Source organism: Nanorana parkeri, unplaced genomic scaffold (assembly GCF_000935625.1).
Source record: "Nanorana parkeri isolate BGI_ZX_2015 unplaced genomic scaffold, ASM93562v1 scaffold355, whole genome shotgun sequence".
In the NCBI taxonomy this organism is placed as follows: Eukaryota; Metazoa; Chordata; class Amphibia; order Anura; family Dicroglossidae; genus Nanorana; species Nanorana parkeri.
This window is the reverse complement of record NW_017306623.1, coordinates 1,326,974-1,350,140: the sequence shown is the minus strand read 5'-3', so window position 1 is coordinate 1,350,140 and position 23,167 is coordinate 1,326,974. Positions and strand designations below refer to the sequence as shown.

General features: G+C 40.7%; 1 protein-coding gene across 1 annotated transcript in view; it reads right to left on the bottom strand.

The window, feature by feature from the left end:
• Window positions 1–23,167, bottom strand: part of MPP7 (membrane palmitoylated protein 7) — a 316,603-nt gene that overhangs the window by 55,179 nt on the left and 238,257 nt on the right. The window contains exon 14 of the mRNA XM_018558730.1: window positions 1,527–1,697. Within this exon, the coding sequence (XP_018414232.1) occupies window positions 1,527–1,697 (171 nt within the window). The remainder of the gene's footprint in view (window positions 1–1,526; window positions 1,698–23,167) is intronic.

Here is a 23,167-nt window from a genome sequence, read left to right as displayed (position 1 = left end):
TGATAACAACAACAACAAAATGTTTACCCTGTGACCATTTGCATCACAGATAATGCCAAACTCTCCTATACATATTTCAAAAACCTCCTATATCACAAAATAATCACTTAAAAGACAATTGATACAACTTCTAAATACTACAAGAAAGACAAATGTGCATCCTAAAAAATGGATTTGGTCTTTAACTATCCTGCCAGCTTTAGCTTTTCAATTAAGAACTTGAATCACTTCTTTCTCCATGCCACAGTGAAATTCCTAAAATATATCCATACCCCAATGTTCTTATATTTTTATTCTTTTACTTTGGATAGAATGTGGAAAGGTTTGAGCCCCGGGTAGGTTTTACTGCAATCTGGGGCTTCATTAGAGAGATTTCCCTAGCTTTCTGTTCTAGAACAATGTTTTACCTTAAAGGAACAGAGGGAAATTCTGTAACAGGGAAACCAACACCAATAAAAAGCTGACAGTGATTCTAGCATTTCCCTACTTAATGTTGAAAAAAACATTTTTACTTCTGTCTGTGTTGCTGTTGGAGAGAATTCCTGGCACTTCCTGTCCGGGGGAGAACCTTTTTACCAGGCAAGAAGTGGAGGAATCTCTCCACCTAAACCTCAAATGGAAGCAAAACTTGACACGTGTTCTAATCCTTACCTACTATATCCAAAACTACAAAAAATGTTTTGGGTATAGATATACTTTAAATTGCTGATATGTAGCTCTGATCCTAATTACGCTGCCTCTGCTGTTTATGTATTACAGGTACACCTTATGACAACTGCAAATGTACGGTATGGAGAACAAAAAAAAGAGGTTTTTGTAGCTAATTGATTACCATTACAAGGCAATTACAGCTGAGGAAAAAGTCTGAACATGTCCAATTACCTAATGGATAAGCACCGGAATGCAAAGATCATCCAAGACCAAGTCTTGAGTCTTCAAGCATACTGTCTAATACTGATATTAAAACAGATAATTTTAATCTCTTTCCTCCTCTCAGTTTTATTTTTCTTTTTGTGAATAAAAGAACCTCTGAAAAATGGACTTTTCCCATTATTTCCAACCCCATCTGATTGCTATTGAGGAGATTACTTCAGGCCAGCTTGACGGTGAAAAACCCTTCAATCCGAGCTTAGACTCCACAGTCGGAAAACGTCTCAAGAAAACCTAACTAAGACCATGGCGAAAAGTTCCTGCTTCTATTATTACAAGATTAGATTTCAACACCTAATCATATTTTAAGCAGAATAAACAGGGGCATATAGTATTACCGCTTATCAGTTTTACGTTTTGTTATTTGTGGTTTACTCCATACTTTCCAGGTTACAATGTGACATTATGTTGGCTGTATAAACACCCCGAGCTTTCAATGCTCAAACATTCAAAGGTTTAGCTCAGAAATTGAAAAACGCTGGAAAATTATTAGCAGATGGAGCAACTGAATATTTGACATCATAGTAAAAGTTCTGAGCAATCGGCTTGAAGGAAAAAAAAAAAGTTGGGTGAAGTTTAACAAAGCTTGTACTTACCAACCAAGATGATCAGCCTGTATTTCTCATTAGGCTGTCGTTGATACAATGCCACTTCTTCAAAGGTTGGAACATCTGCTGTATCATATTGGTCGCTCTTCTTACATTCGTACATGAATTTATTTGTTTTTCTGTCTTTCCTGCTGAGACGAAAACTTCTCCGAAAACCGGCTGAAACAAAAACACATTTTTCAGATCAGAACACGAGTAGCCTGGATGTCTGCAGTGCACTTTCATAAATATAATATTCATAAATATTTTAACAAATGTAACAGTACAGAAATCATTACAGGCCGGTCCGAAAAAACCCCCAGCCGCGACTGCTTTTACTTAAGTACGGTTTAAAAGTGCCGACTGGGAGATTACTTCTTCAAGTCCTGATCGCTGAAAAGCTGCCTATAAATGCCAGACAGCTATAGAAAGCGGCACTTATGGAGCGGCTGGGCACACAAAACTGCGGCTAACTGGTGCTACGGCTTTATGGGGAGAATATAAAGCAAATATCGGCTTCTTGAAGTGGTAAGAATTCTAAAAAGCTGCATTCAGGTTGTAAGGAGACTTCTTATGGTGTAATATGAGGCACATGTGGAATTTTTTACACAAGATATACATTTTATATTTACACATCTAATCTTTCATATGGAACACAGAACATATAAGGTAGTGAACAAAATTATGGCACATGGAAGACAAGGGTATGGAAATATTGCAATTGAAAGCTGAAGGAAATGAAGGATTATGAACAATCAGTAGGTACATTTTCATGTAAAAGAAACCTGGACTTATTCAGCGAAGAAGTGCCAAGCAGGATTGGAGAGGTTATGCCACAAACTACAGTAACCAATAAGAAATAATCAGCTGATCTGACTCAAGTAAAAATTATTATTTGTTACGTTTTACTACACTCAGCTCATATTTCTAAGAAATGCCTTACTGAGTAAGTCTAATCTTTTGTTTTGATATTTAGATTGAATGTAGCCATTAGTTTTGAGCCTAGGTTTGGTGTGAACCCGGTTCATCTGAGTGACCGCCAACCCCCTTCCTGCCCAATCAGTGGTGGCAGGGGCATTACCGCCCCTTTGTGATATATAGATGCAGGGTGGGGAATACACCTGCCGCAACTGATTGGGCTGGGAGGGTGGTGTGTTGGTCACAATTTTGAGTGGGCTGAGGCTCACAGTGATTAGGTTTGACTACCGTTCCAATTGCTTTCCAGTAACTTTAAAGCTGGCCAAACACCAGTAGAATTTTGTTTGAAATGTTTCATTTTCGCAATGTTTGTTCAAACTTCTAATGGTTAGTGGGGTTTATTCCAAGTTCGTTTTTTACTTTATTGACAAGGAAAATCAAAGGAGAAGCATTGAAAATGTTTATGATTTAACTAAATTATTACAGTGAGCGCTGGTTCACACCTAGGCGTATTGCATATGCGCGTCTGTTGCGCAGTTTTTTTACCGCGATTTGCGGTAAAAAAATCGTGCGACAAACGCGCGTTTCCGAGGGCTACTTGGTTGTATCCCAATGGAAACGCGCAACAAAAACGGCCCAAAGTAGTACATGTACCTTTTCAGGCGTGGGCCATTTTGTAGCGCGTTAGGGACGGGCTGAAATACGCCAAGGTGTGAACCAGACCCATTGAATACAATGGGATTTAGATGTTTGAGCGTTTTGTAGAGCGTTCGTCGAGCGTAGAACGCGCTACAAAACGTTCAGGTGTGAACGAGGGCTTAAAGTGATTTTTATTCAGGAAAAATCATACATATATTAATGTGCATGTGCTAGGCATAAAAGAAACCTGTCTGATAAATTTGGGACTATATTCCCAAGTGGCAAGTCTGGATTCTGGATGATATTAGTTGCCTCAATGATACCAAGATCAAATGCTCTAACCAATGATTTTGAATGAGTGTATGACCAGCTTAAGGGAAATATTCGAAGATGAAAACAATCAAAGGGTTGTATATTTCACTCAGTCTCAAGAAGAAGATTCTGGAACAATCACTCTAATTTTTTTTACTTTCTTTTTCCTTTATATTTTTGAAACTGAAAACAATAAGACTGATGTTAGCCATTACAGGCACTGAACGATTATGTCAGGGATCCAATTGGATGGAGCAAATGGTTAACTACAAAAACTGATTTATGTATCATCATCATTTAAGAAGTTTTTAAATTCACCTGCCATGGGGAAATCACTGGGTTAACACTTTTTTATCATTTAAAAACATGCTAAAAAATGTCCACATTGTTCCCTTTAAAATAAACCCATAATTTTACTTACCCACAATGTCCCTGTCTGCAGATTGTTACACAATTCAATCCACAAGTAAACCCGAAGCAATCACAGCCTTAAAAATTTGCCAAAATGTTCACACATCATCCTAGAGGTCTACATAACAAAAATGTATTTGGGCCCACTCACATTTAAGCAATCTGTTGTTCTGCATTATTGTGCACTTTAATGCGTGTTACAGCATGATTGCACCAAATCAAAAAAATGTACATGACTCTTCTGCAACAACGTAAGGTATGTGCATAGTGTGGGCTGCATAGTGTCATGCGTTGCACTCTGCTGTACAATGCACTGAAACACTGACCCAGGGTATACATGCACACAAATAAAAACAGAATCATTTCAGAACACATTAACTGAATACTTTTTCCAGGTGACTGACTGGGATAGTACTGAAGACTTGGGATCAACCAAGTCTTCAGTACTTCAGTATTCAACCAAAGAACTAACGTTTCCAGAAAGAAAGAGACAACCTCCATTCCTCCATAGAACAGGTTTCTTTAAAGAGACATTACTTTGCCCATGCAAGGCAAAGTGACGGTGTGTTTGCAAAGGCCATCACCTCCCCACCCCAGTTATACACGCCTTACCAGTGCTCCCTTGCAGCTACTGCCTCTGCTGCAGCCAGCACTAAAATCCAAATTGTTGCCTGTCTCAGAAGCTAGCGGGAGTATTAATATTACTCACCCCATCACGTGACACTTGCCTAGCAATTGGCTGGTAGCCCTGAACACTCTTACAGTGAGCACTGGTGAGTATAACTGGGGTGGGAGAGATGGCCTTTGCAAACAATCTCTTTGCTCTGAATTGCTCTTTAAAATGCAAACCTCCAAAGCACGTTAGGTTTCATTGTCATGCATAATACATTACTGGAACTGAAAACCACATAAGTCTCTATGCATAGTGAGGTCAAATGGCTGCTGTCATGTAGAAATTAAAAATAAAATTAACAGATAACAAAGTTCTTAGAATATTGAAAATTATACATTAACATTACCCCTTTGTTACTGCAATATGACTTTTTAAGTTCAAATGTAAATTGTCCCTTGCCATGAGAATGTTATTTAACCTTCCAACAGCAGAGAACTATGTGTGTTCCTAGTCTCAGACTTAATGACTAGTGTTAAGTGTGGGCTTTAGTGCGAATTCAATTCCCCTGAGTTTGTCCAAGTCCACGCAAAACTGTCATTGACACTCCTTTCTAATGTTCCAATCAGCTGCAACACGGGGCATTCTGCGCCCCCCAGCTAAGCATCAGAACAGAGTGGGGAATGCCCCTGCCACAACTGATTGGCCCAGAAGGAGGGGGTGTCAGTCACAGTTTTGCAAGGGCGTAGACAAACTCAGGTGAACTGGGTATAGACTTCTGTTGTAATATATGAAACTTCTGTTAAGTAACAAGAGACAACTAGAGACTAATACTGTGCTATAACTCACTGTGAAAGAGTTGTTCTCACTAATATCGCAAGAATAGAATGGAAACTTTCCAGCATGGTTTGCATACAGAGATGGAATTAATTCCCCATTTCTTACAGGCCCACAGTCATTGTACTACCTTGCAAAGCACAACTGGAATAATCTGCCTGGCCCAACCCAATACTATCCCCATACTGAGGGCAACAGGTGGGTATCTGACCCATTGCAGGACTCCGTAAAGCAAAGGCTCAGGAAGAGTAGAATTTAAACAACAAAAGATTGCGGAACAAATCTGACAAGGGTAGAAAATCGGAAACAGGTGAAAAGGGCTTTAATAAGCCAAAGAGTATTGTAATGGGAGGTCTGGGCTATACTGGTGCCTGTGTACACGTCGTTTAGTAATGCTCCACTACTACGGACCACCTTGGAGGGTACACACAGCTTTCCCCTAGTCATCATCCGCCAGACACACTTCTACGTTTCAGCATAACTTTCTGGCAGCCCTCCTATTTATCACTATGACAAACAATGGAAAAAATAACTTTCCACAACCTTGTAACGAGAGGAGATTATTATTGAAAACAAATGATGATCTTAAGATCACAAAGTGTTCCCTAAATAACAAACGTCTCAGGAAGGTTTATCCACTTGACGATTATAAATGAATGTTTGCAGTCACATGACTGCATTCCTATACACAGTTCCCAGAGGCAATGAAGAGCAAATAATATGCAAGGTCCAACACTTATTATTATATTAGCACACATCTCTAAATTATTTTTTCTCTATTCGTTACTGAGGAGAAACATGTGTTGTTACAATTCCAAACTACAATTCTGGAATCTAAATGTCCTAAGGAGGGCCACTCGTGGAGAAAAGTTTATTCTTTTTGCTCTACACGAAAGGGAATTATTAGCATTGAGTCACACAAAGAACTCAATTCAACAAATCCAGAAACAAAGTAATACCCGGGATCACACAAAACCTCTTTTCTTTGTGATGATCGGTAAATGTTAACAAGCAAATATTATTGAAAGTACATCATATGTAAAAATACCCCAGCATAGCCTCTGATCTGCTCCGGCAGGTTTTAGTATAACGGAGGTTCATCCAAAGCCAATTACATATCCTGAAATTGTATGCTACTGCTGGATACTTCTAAATGGTTCAAATTAGGGATGCACCGATACCGCGTACCGTACACGGTACAAGTACAGATACTTTTCAAGCTCCAAGACTAGACTAGAGAAAAATTCAAAAGTTAGGAGGCAGCCGTCATGTGTAAGGAGCACACGGAGCTCCTGGGATTTGTACAGCTCTGTTTTAATGTATGATTTGGTTTTTATAAATATAAATGAAGGGATGCACCAATACCATTTTTGCAAGTACAAGTTTTGATACTTGTCCAAGTACTCACAGATACAAGTATTGATACATTTTTGTTTATTGTCATGTGACAGTTTTTCTAAAACAATACAGACTAATGATTTCAGGACAGTGGTGGAACGCCAGAGCCAGGTCCCAGCTGCAACCCTGGTAGTTCTCATGAAAATGCCAAGTATTGGCACTGGTATCTGAACTGGTATTGGTGCATCCCTAGTTCAAATAAAAGCAATTTTTTTTAAATAAAACAGATTTCCTAGAAATGGATCACCAAAGATTTCTCAACATGCTGGGAAATGTACGTTAAGGCGGATGTCTGATGCCGCCAGTCTGTCATGTAGCTCTTTTGTAAGGAACCTGCCATTCATCTCCTGATGGCGCCGTGCTGTGGCATTGGACATATTGCTTTCCACTGACTACCCAAAGAGTGCCCACTTTCTTTCCTAACAATTGTTATGGCAAAAAATGACTTAGTGAATTAAACTGTATGTATAGAGGAAACACTCTCTGTTTAAGAGCTAAGAGGGGAATTCCCCTAACTTCCTGTTGCCTCTCTGTGTTCCATATGGGAGATTTCTCCTCACTTTCTCTCCCAGACAGCAAAAAAAGTTTTTATTCTAGCAATTGCTATCAAACAACAACAAAAAAAAGTTTTTGTGCACATACATAAATTAATTGCTGTAAACTGCTAGCAGATCACAGCATTTCTCTTATAGCAAGCTGATGTGTGGATCCAACATCTTGAACACATTTGGCTGCAGACACATTAACTGTTCCCACACATAAAGCACTCACAGGATACAGGTAGGACATATTCTATCACATCTATATTTTTATTTATGCTGAAAGACAAACTGGGCATAGCTACATGCATCTCTAATATAACGAGTACCAGTTCTATGCTGTTATCTAAAAGTGGGATCCAGGATTAGTCTCCAGTCTGGTCGCTTTCATTGACCAAAGGCGCACACATTTATTTGATTATTATTATTATGGGAAGGTTCTTCGGTTTTCTGTTGTACGTCTGCAAGTCAAGTGGTTAGAATTAAATGTATGCAACCAGGAGGAGTGCAGCGATTTTCCAGCCAGTGCAGCGGTATTCTAGGAATATATATTATTCTGCTTTTTTGCTTGATTTAGTGACCAGTTGATTGTAAGCATCCCTGTAATCCTCAAGAGACCACTTCCTAGTTAAGCTCCAGAGGGGAGCAGCAGGTCATAAAGTGAAGGGAATGCTCCTTCTATGGATAAAAGGAAACAAATCTGCAACATTTCAATGCTTCTGCTTGTTCATAAATCACATTCATTCCAATAATCTGTTGAACTGGCATTTTTTATAGTATACAACTATACAAAACCTGTTGCATATGCTTAAACAACAATGGAAAAGTTGTGTCATTTTCATATGGTTTTAATTGATAGGGAGACACCTGAACAATAAAAGTTGAAGGTTTTAAGGAAATAATTAGTCAAATGTTGGTGATATGACTGATGTGATTGTTTTAGTTACCTGAATGTGGATCTCTATCGTCAGTTTGATTGACATTTATACTGCTTTCTAGGAGTTACAAGACATTCAGTGAACTACTTACCTCCTGTACTAATGGACATTTTGATTACACAAATTTGTTGGATTACATGTGAATAGTGGAATGTGCTTGCATGGCTCCAGCTTAGCGGTAACAATCCAATCCGATCCAACATATCAGTTATTTGGGCTCAAGGTAGGCACATAATCGGGCACTTTTGGCAGCCATAATATGCTGGTTAAGTGGCATTTTCTACTTGGGAAGGATAGACAGTACATTGATTCCTACTGAACAAAACAAGAAACAAACCTGGGTAGTCAGGTGACAGCTGAAGGAGCACAATAAGACAAGATGCCGTTAGCTTCCATGTCACCTCCCCAGTGTATATATTGTTAAATGGCTATACAGGACAAGTAAGTGAAAGGTTTAGACAAATGAATCATTTTAGAGTGATTGAGCTTCAAGTGGGACTGCATTCGTTTTGACTTCGGCAAACATTCTACATGACTATTAACTGATCTAGATAAAATTTTTTATGCAGTGTTCCATGGAAACTGCAATTCATTTCAGTCCATATGTCTGATTTTTTTCAACTTATCCTGAGGCAGATTTGTTTAGGTTAAAGTGACACTAAACTCAGGAGTTAAATCTTAAAAATGTATTCAGCTACCTTAACTATTAACAGAAATGTATCTTATTTGTGTATCACTCGGCTGTAGATCCTCAAATCATCTCTGAATTGGTGCTGACACTGTCCTTCCTTCTGGAGGGGGGCTACTTTTGTTCCCCATGGTCCATGTGTGTGTTGTAATGTAGTCACCGCTCCAAGCTCACTCCTGCGACAGACTACAATCTCAATACGAATTAGTAAACTACATGTGAGATTGTTACATAGTATTTGAGGTTGAATAAAGACATAAGTCCATCAAGTCCAACCTATTGTGTGTATACATTTATGTTTGAGCTGGTGTGTGCGTGTGTATGAGTCCATGTGTGATTCTGCTCTTAGCAGTACCTGCTGCTAAAATCAAAATCCAGGGATAGGCAAGATTGTAGTCCAGGGGTAGGCAAGATCATGACTTCCAGGGGCAGAGGCATGATGGAATTTGTTGTTTCAGCACAGCTGGAGTGCCAAGGTTGCCTACCCCTTTTGTAGTCCATCATGGGAGTGAGCTTGGAGCGGTGACTACTTTGTTTACTAATTTTATTGAGACTGTAGTCCATCACAGGAGTGAGCTTGGAGAGGTGACTACTTTACAACACACACAGAGACAATGGGGAACAAAAGTAGCCCCCCTCCAGAAGGAAGGACAGTGTCAGCACCAATTCAGAGATGATTTGAGGATCTGCAGCTGAGTGATAGACAAATAAGATACATTTCTGTTAATAGTTAAGGTAGCTGAATACATTTTTAAGATTTAACTCCTGAGTTTAGTGTCACTTTAACCTAAACAAATCTGCCTCAGGATAAGTTGAAAAAAATTTAACTCCTACGTTTAGTGCTGCAGATTTTAGCTGTGCACTCTGCTGATTAGTTGACTAGTTGCAGGCACTTCTAAAGGGATGCCAGGAATGTGTTCTTTCACATAAAGATCAGGAACAAAATGACTGAAAGCTGAGAAAGTTAATCACTATCACAGGCCACCAACAGCCTGGATTAGGGGGAGAAGTGATTGATGAATGAAGAAGGTCATTCATACAGACAATGAAGATGGGCTTAATATAGCTGCTGCTGCAGCTTCAAATGGTAATACTGTGCTGACAAAAGAGACAGAAGGGCGCCCAACCTAGTGCAGATAATCCTTTTAATTTTAAATAGACACGATAAACAGAAGTACAAGGGTACTCACAATGGTAGGTCAAACAACAGCGTGTATAGATGGTTTCAGAGAAACAGCAGTTTCAAGACTGCAATCTGTCTGTGTGCCACTGAGTTGTGACGTCGTTGACGCGTTTCCGGGGTCACGCCCCCTTCTTCAGAACGTGCAAATTTGGTGAATGCCCCCTAAAGTTAACCATTTGCTGAACGCTTCAGCTGTACAGTGCTAAGAAAAATGGCGGAGGGTAATATTTTTGACTAATAAAAAACATTTTCCAATGATAATTAGGTTCAGGCACCTTTCTCCACTGCTGCCAGGTGTATCCACAGTTAAAATGGCAGCTGGTGCTCTCTCCCGACCTTCTCCATCACACTCAGCGCTCTGCACCCACATTTACTTCCTCTGCGAGTGCTAAGTTAGCAGTGCTGAGCGCTGACTTGCAGCACAACGTTCAGTGGCAGAATGCTAACTCAGTACCCGCAGCGGCTGAGCAACTGAACACACCTCAGCTCCTTGGCGTGTCAGCACAATTTTCTGCTGGAACGCACTGGAGTGCATCCCGGCTGGCTTCCTGCATTCATATATGTATGTTAAATCTTTGAGATCCTGAGATTAGGATTTTGTTTTGGAGTTCTGCTCCAACTTTTAATACTTTATTAATAAAATCTGCAATAGGAGGATTTGAAAAAGAAAAAAAGAAAAATCTACCCTACTGACAGAATAAATTACAGTTTCCATAAAACAAAAACGTAAAACTGTTATCTGGAAACACAGATCAGTTACAAAGCAGTGCTTCCAGTCATGCAGAATATTTGTCATTTGTCAACGCCAATGTGGTCTCACTTGAATCCCGACCTCTCTGAAATTATAAATTTGTCTGGACCCTTCACTTACTTGTTAGCATCAAATATTTAAACAGCTCCCCGCTGGATAACTGTTCTGTAGTGGAGTGAAGTTTACGAGTTTAGGATATGCAACACAAATGGTGGGTAAATGTTTTTCCTCTTGTGGGAAATAAGAGGTGACCGACAAGGTCGTAGATTGCAGTAGTTCATAGAGAAAGAAACCTCAACTATAACTCTGATACAAGTGAAGACAGAACTAATAAGATCTTACACAAATATAACAGAAGAGGTGTCAACACATTTATTACCAGTTCGAGGGAAACTATTGTGTATTTTTAGTTAGAATGCACTTTATAGTTATTATTATGGATATTAGTTACAAACGTCTTAGACAGGATAAGGCCCAAAGGACTTGATTCATCAAACTGCAATAGTCTTTTAGGTGGTCATACACTGGTAGATTTTCATATGTATATTCATATAAAAAATCTCATCAGAACATTCAATAATGCCATCAGTGACTGTGCACTGGTGAGCAGTCATGTTGGAACAGGAAGGGGCCATCCCCAAACTGTTCCCACAAAGTTGGGAGCATGAAATTGTCCAAAATGTCTTGGTATCCTGATGCCTTAAGAGTTCCCTTCACTAGAACTACGGGGCCAAGCCCAAACCCTGAAAAACAACCCCACACCACAATCCCCCCTCCATCAAACTTTACACTTGGCACAATGCAGTCAGGCAAGTACCGTTCTCCTGGCAACCTCCAAACCCAGACACGTCCATCGGATTGCCAGAAAGAGAAGCGTGATTCGTCACTCCAGAGAACACGTCTCCACTTCTCTAGAGTCCAGTGGCGGCGTGCTCTACATCACTGCATCTGATGCTTTGCATTGCACTTGATGATGTAAGGCTTGGATGCAGCTGCTCAGCCATGAAAACCCATTCCATGAAGCTCACTACACACTGTTGTTGTGCCAATCTGAAGGCCACATGAAGTTTGAAGGTTTGTAGCTACTGACTCGGCAGACAGTTGTCGACTTCTGCGCACTTCTGCATGCGCTGACCCCTCTCTGTCATTTTACGTGGCCTACCACTTTGTGGCTGAGTTGCTGTTGTTCACAATTGCTTCCACTTTGTTATAATACCACTAACAGTTGACCGTGGAATATTTATTTCACGGAACACCTAAATCCAATGATTTGGAGGGGTGTCCCAATACTTTTGGCAATATGGTGTATGTAAAGGTTAATCCCGCCTATAACAAACGGGGATGCAAGCTTTGTAGATCTAGAATGTGGGTCTACTTGCCAGGTGAGCGTCACTCTGAAGGGTGTATAGGTGGAGGTTTTTTGATGTCAGGATTGTCAACAGATGTGAAAGGATGGTGGAAATCACGTATTGAAGGCCTTTTATATATCGTTGTGTTAATATAAGTGTTGCATATGTTCACACGTTTACTATGCTACACGGGGTTGCATGATTTGCAGCACAGTTTGATTCTTTTACATATTTATAGTGCTTTAGATAATTACCGTTGAACGGGCATGGGTCCACAAAAAATGAGCTAATAATTTTAGCAGCTCTCTATAAAGGACAGATGTTGGGCAGGTCGCTGTGATCATTACTCAGTGACTGTTATGGTGAACCTTATCAGGAGATCACCGGGTGCACGTGGTTTATCATCTGGACAGACACTGACATGCGGATGGTACAGGAAATAACTGAAATTTTCTGTCTGACTGGCAGTGCCCCTATTAAAAACAGCTGCACCATTAAGCAGATCGTGCTCCCATCTGTGGTTTGTCATTACTGAATACCACAAACAAGGGTTTAGTTTTACTGGTCGAGCTTTCATGTTGTCATGGTGAAAACACACAAGGCATTCAGGATCCCCTAATGTATCCGAGAGGTAATATAAAGTGTTTTGACTGTTGGAGATTGCTTCCAATGTTCACTATTTGATGGTCTACCCAAAGCATATCCCGTTTCTCCAAAATATTAGAGGAGCTATAAAAGCACAATGCAGAACAGCCACTTCTGAGGAGCGAGGAGGAAATCAATAGAGTCAGATCATTTACTTCCATAGACACAGCTGCGCGAGGAATGTTATGTACACTGCAAAAATGTCCTCTGTGTATACCACGCCATCCATCCACTGCCATAAACTGCCAGGTATAGCAAACCCCACAGAGAGGCCTGGGCTGGCTACTAAAGAACAATCTATAAAGTGTTATAAGCTACAATGTTTAATGTTTAAAGAAGAATGGTTTGCATCTAACCTGATTACATTTTGTAACCCCTATATGATCTCAATGAAGCATGATACTTGCTTTAAAAAACACCCTTTATGGGGTCCTCTAGGCTCTAAAAACCATTCACATGTAGAATTAAACAAATTAGTACTTGTGGGGTACCAATCATTCCTTATTAAGTCATATCTGAACGTGTTTAAATTATGGGATTCTAATCCTAAATAATGTTCCTTTGACGATGACTTGAGGAGCTTTCATGATGATCCTCTGTGTCCTGAATGCGACATGGGGTATTGTCTCAGGACTATTCCATGTCTAAAGACGGAAATATCCTTAGATTAGACCCATTATAGTAAAGAAATCCATGAAAGTAAACATGAGTTTCTGATACAGGACCGTAAATACTCAGAATTCTATCCAAAGAGGTTATTGTGCCCATTAACACTACAAATGATAACTGGCAGTAGTACCCCCCTTTTACATGAACATGTCCAAATCATGGCTAAGTAAAATTTCTAGTTCCATAAACCAATAGCAGCTTTCCTTCCAGTCATTGTGGTGCAATGTTGAGGGTGAAAACAGATACATCATGTCTCCCACTGACAACCAGTTATCTTAAAGAGACCCTGTCACCTTGGCTATTCAGTGTTTCTTACTGCTACTTCTTTCATTGAGGCCGCCGCAAAATACCTACTGCTTCTGGGGATGCATGTGACCTCCTCCCATGATATATTGTTGGGCCTAGAGCTTCAATCCTAGGCCCAAATACTTTCTAATGACTGTGAGGGTGACATTATAACCCCCCTGCAAGCTTCGATATCTAGTATTTCACAGTGAGGATTAATGGTTTAGGGGGGTGGGCTTTAAAGGGACAGATAGGGATAAGGTGGGTATTACAGACAAACCTGCTTTTAAAAGATGAAAGGCAACATAAAAAAACAGAAGTCCACTTTAAAGCTAGAAGCTGTATTAATAATGATTTGTGGACTCTCTACTTTGTAATAATCTGACAGCTAAGCCAGATAAAGGTATCAGAGTGATGTTCAGTTTCTGGAATATTTCCAAATACAGTAATTTCTAAATGTATACTACATTATCTACGTTGGAATGACTACTTTCTGGGCCAATGGTGTCACACAAAGCTTTCAGTTTAGAGCTCTCTTAAATACTATAAAGGCCACCACTGTTCATTCGATTCACCTAGCATCAGACCATTGATTAAGGGGTTGGCAAAGTGTGCAGTGTCTGTGGCCACGGGGCTCCCTGTTGGATGCTAAATTGTGATTTCAGTAGCCAGTCTCCCATGATCACTACCATTCTCTCACTTAGGTAAATTTTATTATTTCAGGTCAGAAGGATCAATTCAATAGGCATTAACTGAATCCACTTTGTGGATAAAGTTCGACTCCATTTTACTAAAATTGACACCTGCAGGAGATGTGTGCAATTTCTGATCACAATGGAAAACTAATCAGGGGCAGTACCACAGCTTGCCCTGCAAATGGCGCTAAATGTATCTGCTGCCTACAGTTTAGTATATTGCCATAGTGTTAACAGAGCGATAATGAAGAGCATATCATATCACTCACTGCATAATGAATACAAATGACTGAGGCTTCCATTTCAAGCAGGCTGAAATGGGATAGTGTATGCAAGTCTACAGTAAATTAACTGGCTGAGTTTACAAGAGTAGATCTTATCTTACTATTCTGACATGCTTCCAGAACCACTTCGCCTTGCTGACAAAATATGTGTAAACGTAATCCTTCATTTATGAAGCTGACATAGTACTTCCTTCGCAAAGAGGACCTGTGTGAGCCTCCTACTGAGCACTTGTATGTGTGATATTGGTTTCTGTGCTGCTGAGTGAAAGTAGATCTCATATTCTCATTCACCAGTGGCTATAAATTATGCTACTAAGATATGGGAATGATAAAACAACGAGTAAGATAACAGACTTTATGCATAACTGAATATATTGTTGTGACATTAATAAATGAAAAACATTTTTATAGGGAGAATGTAATGGTTTAAGGTCACTTTAATATGTTTATTGAAAGTTTATAGTTTATAAATGTATTTTTCATAATTCATGTACCTTGTATGAACTTGTGTCCTTTCTTGCAGGGCGCACACGCTCCATGTGCAAACCCCAGGGACTGCCCCAGCTATCTGTACCATGAACATTGCTCTGATGTAGAGACATGGTACGCTAAAGTGTCTTTAGAAACAGATACTTCCAGGAGCGTCAATCTCCTGGTCTCCCCTTTGTGCCAATTGGTTTCCCCACCAGCCCTTAGTTGACTACTATGTACTGTAAAGTTGGGCTTTGAAGATAATCTGTACTGAGGCAAATATGTAGACTGTCACTGCAACATCTCCTATTGAAAAGATTACCTGGATGTCATAGTGATCTGATATTTTTTTGGGTCACTGACCTGGAAAAAATATGAATATCAGTCTTAGCTTCACTCACTGCATGCCTGCTTCAGTTTTTTTTTTACTGACTACTGAAATAATAGATAATAAGGCAACTGTATTTTTTTGTTATTACAGGTTTCCTTTAAGAACTAAAATGAATCATATTCACATGCAGGAAAAACAACATGATAAAGCCCAGTCTTATGGATAAACAAACAAACCAGCCAGAAAGATGAAGCAAGGAATTAAGGATCCGCTGAGGGAGGCCCAATCACTAATAGGTTACAACTGTTTACAATGGAAAAATCACCTTGACATGAAGACAAACCATTCCAACAAAAGGCATGCCAATACTCAGACATGACATCAGCAATTGTGAGTAAATCCAATTCATGTTAATGCTGTATAAAAATATAAACTTCTTGGAGCATATTTGTTACATTTTCTTGCTTCTTAGCCACTATCAAGCTGAATAATAATCAAAGTGTGTGTAGGAAGGACTGTTCTTGTCCTCGGGAAAGAGCCTTGGCCAGAATTATGTCTGGTTACCATGTAATGAATCAAATTCTCTAATAAAGACCAATAAGTGCACATGTACAGCTTCCTCCTTTGCATTGCTACACAACGGTTGTGGTTTACTGCTCCTTCTCATAATACAAGTCAATGGGTCAACAGAAACAATGCACTCCCTGTGTGGCTGATAGCTTATAGCAACAGCAGAAATTAAGAGCAATAGTTAGGGATGTACCGATACCAGTTTTACAGTATCGTGTACTGATATTTTTTTCGCTACTCGCCGATACCGAATTCCGAAAGTCCCATTAAGGAAGCCAGGTGAAGTGTGATTAGCCGGGAAGCCGGACGGCGTGTAAAGATTTGACTTCCCGATTAGCAGTGAAGCCGTCTCCATGCTTCCCATCACTAGGTGATGAGAAAGCATGGAGTCGGCTTTCTGGCCAATCCGAAAGCTGGGCACCGTGTAACGTCGCCCGGCTTCCTGACTGGCCAGGAAGCGGGCTTCATGGGCGCTCGTCATGAGGTGACGAGGAAGCATGAAGCTGACTTCCCGGCCAATCAGAAAACCGGGCGTTGCGTCATTACACGTCGCCGGCTTCCTGACAATTCAGTAAGCCGGGCAGCGAGTCATTACATGCTGCCTGGCTTCCTAATTTGGCCGGGAAGCCGGCTCCATGCTCTCTCGTCACAAGTGATGAGGGAGCATGGAGCCGGCTTCCCGGCCAATCAAGAAGCCTGGCAGCATGTAATGACTCGCTGCCCGGCTTCCTGATACCGGAAGAATCGGGCTAGGCATCAGAGCATTTGTACTCGCCCAAATACTCGTCACCGATACTGGTATCGGTGTTTCCTTAGTAATAAAAGTATCAAATTTACAAATCTCAACATTTATTACAACTAAAAAAAAAATGGAAGAGCAAGCATGAAAAAAGCACCCTTAAAGTATTCCAAAAGTAAAATACAACTCACAAAGACTATGGCACTGACTAACATTCAGATGAGTCACAGGGGTCTATTAATAAAACAAAAAATCACAGAGGATTCAAACTAATTTTATCCAGGATTCACACATTTTTCCAATTGAATCAGATTAGAAAACTGAATCTTGGGTGAAAGCTGTGTGAATCTTGGGTGAAAACATTTATAGATATACTTCTACTAGTATGAGGATCTATGAAACATCTTTTGAGTAGAATTGGAGCCATTTGAAGTGGCTTTTAAAAAACAATTCATGAAATAAAATAATTCATGCATATTCAGGTAAATCAATCATACCCCTTCATAGTTAAAAATTTAGTCAGGTTGAAAAAAAAAAAAAGTTCAACCTATAATATTTTCATTTGTGAATTGAATCATTCTGAAGAGAAAATCTCCTTGATAAATAGCCAAATAATAACCCAACCAATGTTTTGACATACCGTATTTAGATAGAATAGGGATAGATTAGTTCTGTAGAAATTTTACAGCAAACTGTATCCCCATCGGGGAAACTGTTTGTCACTCTTTGTTCTAATATCAAACAGATATTAGAACAAGATGTGAGGGGAAAACTAAAAAGGACATAGAGCAAAGTTAAAATCCAAAATAAACACTCGGGGGCTCATTTATTTACCTTTGGCCAGCATACAGCTAGGAGAATGCCGTTCACATATCACTAACACCACTAGATGGCACTGATGAGCATATTTCATATGCAGCTCCACATCATCTAGTGGCAGTAGTGACATGCAAATGGCATTCACCCTGCTATACACTGGGTAGAATATCTGTAAAAAAAATAAATCAAGGCAACTAGACTTGCTGAATTTTTCTTGAAGATGTTTCGCTGGTCATCCGTCTAGCTTTCTCTATTCAAAATTGTCATTCATCCAGGTCATGGTATATCTGTAAAAAAAATAAGGCAAGGCAACTGGGTTTGCTGTCTTTTTCTTGAAGACATTTAGTCTTCAAGAAAAAAAACAGCAAATCCAGTTGCCTTGCTTTTTACAGATATACCATGACCTGGATGAATGAGAACCTTCACAGATATACACTGGGTGGAAGATTTATATATCAGCCCCAAATATTTATTTTGGATTTATAAATGGGCCCCTTTGGCTTTAACTTGTGTGAGTACTGTTTTTTATTATTAAAACAGACACGTAGATATGGTATGGCAAGGTCTATGTCATGTATGTGCGTTGTATGTTATTTTGAAGTATTTCTGAGCCTTTAGTAATCACTGCATCTTTATGTATACCAACTTTTGATTTCATGCATTTATTTTTTCCATCTCGGTCTGGGCACGCACTGTGCCTGCGCTGTATAAACTCACATCAAATGACCAAATCCACTAAGGATTACCAGACATTATAAAAATTCAATTGAGGAAACACAGTGGCTGAACCTTGTTGGAGTCGTTTCACATGTGCCAGCCATCAGTCGGAGCAGAATCCTCCATGTGTGCTACATGTCTACTGGTCTCAATTAGTCTCCACAAACACCCAGCGCAGACACTCCACTTGTTTCTGGAGAAACTCCCAGTTTGCAGATTTCGGCTGCATTAATAAAAGCTCTGGATGTGTCTTCTGCGAATAAGAAAACACTGTAGAGAACAGTAAACAGATGAGTTTCATCCGTGAGCGCCATATGTTCACAAAAGCCTCTTGTTGGGTAGCTATGCAAACGACTTGGCTAATCCCCGCATAAAAACTTTCTTCTTCACTCCACTAATAATTTGGAATAATTAAGTGATTAATGTAATAACAAGAGCGAGGCGCAAGCAAGAATTGTGCACTGCAATGTAACGATTCCCCCTGCTGAGGTATGTTTCTGGATCGCAACTGCGGAGGGTCTCCTTCGATTGAAGGAAAGGAGTCAGTTAAGCAGCTTGCCCCTCGGTACCCTGTATTTGAGTAAGGTGGAGAGGGAGCTGCATTACATCATACCCCTTGTGGTTCTGAGAAGGCGTACCTGTGTTTTGCCTTAATGGGTGCATACACAGGAATAAACAAGGTTATGTTCGCAATTGGTTAATGGCTATTAGTTCCAACTTCTGGTAGAGTAGCAGAGTGGTACGTGCAATAAGGTTAATGTAATACTATACAGGTCTGGCATGCAGGGTAATGGTGAGGGCAACAGTAAGTTATCATAGAAAAGGATATTGGATGCAACACGTATTTAGACTCCAAACAATAGCAATCAGATAGCAAGCAAGGTCCATCAACTGCAGCCTGGCAATTCAGACAATAGACATCTGTTGGGTTTCAGACCCAGTACTTGCGGTTCATGAGAGTGTCAACAAAGGGGCTCCTGTGGCACAGTCCTGGCTTCCTTGGAAGGTCCTGGCAGGATGGCAGGGTGGGACACTGGTTGATCAGCGTCCTGCTACAACAACAGTAGGACGCCGATCAATTAGTGAGCAGCGGCTTTAAGCCGACTGCTCGTGTGTGAAGGGGCGGAGTCCCACGGTGCGCCTGCGCAGACCAACTGACAGGTGAGCCATTATAGAGACCCGTGGTGCGCCTGCGCAAAGTGACCCCCGCGGCCTGACTCTCTGGACAGTATTGCGCCTGCGCAGGGCGCCGTCGGAGACGTCCGGTGGAGCTACAACAGGTACGTCTGTTACAGGAATTTCCTTTAAAAAAAATAATTTTGGGAATGTTTGTTCAATTTTCTAATAGTTAATGGAGTCAAAACGATGATTGGTTTCCACTGTAGTGACGAAAACAAATTGAAGGATGGAAATTTTTTCTTAAACGAACAAAATTCTAAGGCCTCATTCACACGACTAACAGCCGGCGCGTGTGATTTGTACGCAGCAGCTTGTTCTTCTCTATGGGAGTACGCGGTCGTACGCTCACTCGAACTGCACGTCCGTGCAGGTGCGGGTGTTCCTACTCGTACGCGGACAGGATGGATCCTGTCTGCATCCGAGCAGGGGCACTCCAGCTGTGGTGAAATTACAAATCATGGCTCTGCCTCTGGGTGTTACGCCTGTGGTTGTCAGACTCTTTAATGCCTCATGGGCCTCGTAGTTTCACCACAGCTGGATGCCAAGGTTGCCCACCCTCCTCTAATTGGGTTGTTGTAGCAGTTACAGCCGTTGTTTGTCTGTTTGTTTTAACTCTTTTATCTTTTACAAGATAAATATTATTTTGTAAAAGTAGTAGTTATGTCATCACTGTGCTGTACATAGCTAGTGCAGAGAACAGAGCTGCGGGAGGGACCCAGCAGGCTCCACCCACTACAGGAAGGGGCAGACACAAGACCAGTCTCCCGGCACACCGAGAGAGCGAAGCAATGACCGGTCTTTCTTACAGGAAGCTCCTGCACAGTGGAAAAGTGCAGGAGTTGTTTAATGCTAGACTACTACACAGAGGTGGAAAAAAATAAACCAGCACACCAATATTCAAGTAGGAATACACATGCCTCTTATACTTAGACAATATCTGTAGACCAAATTCCAGCTTTAAAAAGGCACAATATACCTTTACATGACGCTGAAATTCAAAATACTTTTCTGCAGTAAATCAGAATCTATAAAACGGTGCCTACAGAGGAGAAGGTACAACGGAATCTATTCACAAAGGTGTTGCTTACTATCTGGCCTTGATATTTCCTCTGATCTAGAGCATCTCGTGCTGGAAAACAAGTGAAATAGTTTGGCAGTGCGGCGAGGAACGGCCGAGGAGGAGCAGAACACACCATAAACTACTCTCTTGCAACTGGAGACAAACTCCAAAAGACCCGGTTCACACAAAGGTGAAGAATTGATGGATAAAGACACATCTAACACACCAACTACTTGTAAAACAAGTGGAAATAAATCAGTAAAAACCCAGAGATGAGTTCATGGGAGAGTTTAGATGATCCTGGAAGATAAAACAACCATTTAAATGCCCATCACACATTCAGCGTCATGAGTATGGAAAGTCTGCTAAAAAAAAAATATTGCATATCAGTAGTGATGAGCATGGGCTTGGTGCAAACCCAGTTCGTCAGAGTTCATCCAAGCCTGCTCAAAACTCTGACCGCCACCCACTTTTCCAATTAGTGGGGGAAGTGGGGCATCCCCTGTCTCGCAGCTATATGTCACAAAGGGCTGAGGAATGCCCCCGCTGCAACTGATTGGGTCGGGAGGTGTGGGTGGTGGTCAAGCCATTGCATTCTCTGTGCCTGCACTTCCCTCTCACAACTGTACCTGTGTATGCTTTTGCCTGCTATCATAACATGTTTGCAAGAAACACCGACTCTCCTAATCCTGTGTCTGTATACTCTCAGCACCCCCATTGTTACCACTGCACCTTTACCCAATCTCTTAGCAATGCACCTGTATATGATTTCCTTATTTCTCACCAAAACACCTGCTACCAATACCTCACCCCACACCTGCACTAACTGAACCCCTTCTGAACAAAGCTATACCCCGTTTTCATTACTATACCTCCTCTCTCACTGAGCCTATGCATAAGTACCCACGCTTTCACTCCATGCCTGCATGCTTCCCTTCTATCCCTGAACCTCACCTTCCCTCCTGCTCTATTCACTGCACTTTCCCATGCTCTCACCGCCACATCGTTTTTTGCAGAGTGCTGAACGGTAAAAATCCCAATCAGGGATATATCAATGTCTGCTCTCTTGTTGGGAAGGTCCTCTTTACTTCCTGTATGGGCAGGAAATGAGGGCAAGTATTATCAATGAGAATACAGGTGGAAGAAAAAGCCATATATAGATTTAGGTCTTTCTCCATGCTACCTAAAGCTAGAAAAAAAATTGGAGTTTGATTTTTCTCTACTGAAGTTAGGTAATAGTCACAGGCTTTGTCCCTCCCCCAGCCTGTGATTGGACAATGAAACAAAGTAGCTGGCTGATAAACTCATCACTCTGCTCACTGCTCCTATCAGCTCTCTTGTTATAAAATGAGCACTGCAGTACAACTGATTAGCTCCTTGTGCGTCCTTCTTTCTCTCTTAGTCTGAGCTCTGCTGTAGAAGGCTAACACTAAGTCAATTTCAAGTGCTTGCTAGCATTTAGAAAAAAAATATTCTTTAACATAGACCTGCAATGCATTTTTCCCTGGCGTTCGGCTGTAAATGAGGCCTAGTTTGATATATGAAGCTGAACTTTCTAAGGGCTGGGACAAGTTTAGTGTCCAAGTGTTGAACTGGAAAAGTTATGTTTACAGAGTTTTAATCAAGATATAGTAATCGGAGTACCATGAAAGCAGATATTTTCTGATTCACAGGTTCAGTTCTATTGCTCAGGCCACCCAAAAGTGTTACTCCAATAGAATCTGGTGGGCTGAGTCACCTACTAGTTTTTTTTAGCTCTTGACTTTAATGGGGAGAGGCTTCTGGCTCTGCTCCCACCCAACATGAAAGTTTTATCTCTCCTACTATAATAAGAGTGTGTCCATTCTTTGATTATTTTTGTTGCAACATAATTCAAAAAACAAAACATTAAATATTAACCTGAAAAAGTGGAACCTTTTGAAATAACAGCAATCTGCAGCAATTGTGAAGACCAGGAGGATCTAATCATCAAAGTTATAATAAACCATTAGGTAGGTTAACATTCTAGTATCCACAAACGTAATTTTCTGGGTGGACTCTGTTGCCGTTTTATAATATAAAATAAAAAGCAAGCCTGCAGAAGAAGCATGTTTATACTCATCTGTCCCACCAACCACACTTCCAGGTGTGTCGGATGTCTGTGACCTGTACCAAACCCCGTGTTTCCAACCACTGGCTCCTATATCACTACGGGACAAAATAGTAACATAAAGGCCAACAGACGGACACAATGCACAGTGGGGCATGCATGCATTTGACACACCTGGTGTGTTGGATGTAAAGATTCTTTGGATGGCCTTGTGCTGCAAAGGAAGGAAGACTTCAGGCACAGCCAGAATGACTGGTGAGCTCAAACACCCTATTTCACAGGCTGCTTTTTTTTGTTAAGTACAACAGAGTTGCGTAAAAAATTTGAGATTTCCTGTATTACAGATTTTTTACACTGGTTACTATTCATAAACATTCCAAAAACTCCACAGCCCAGACAATAACCAGACATGTGATTGGCATGAAATGAGATGGTCCTAACATTCACAAGACATGACAGCACGCCGTGATCCACCAGTCCTACCTTTCTCTCTCCCGTCTGCTCCTAAAACATTGCGAAATGAA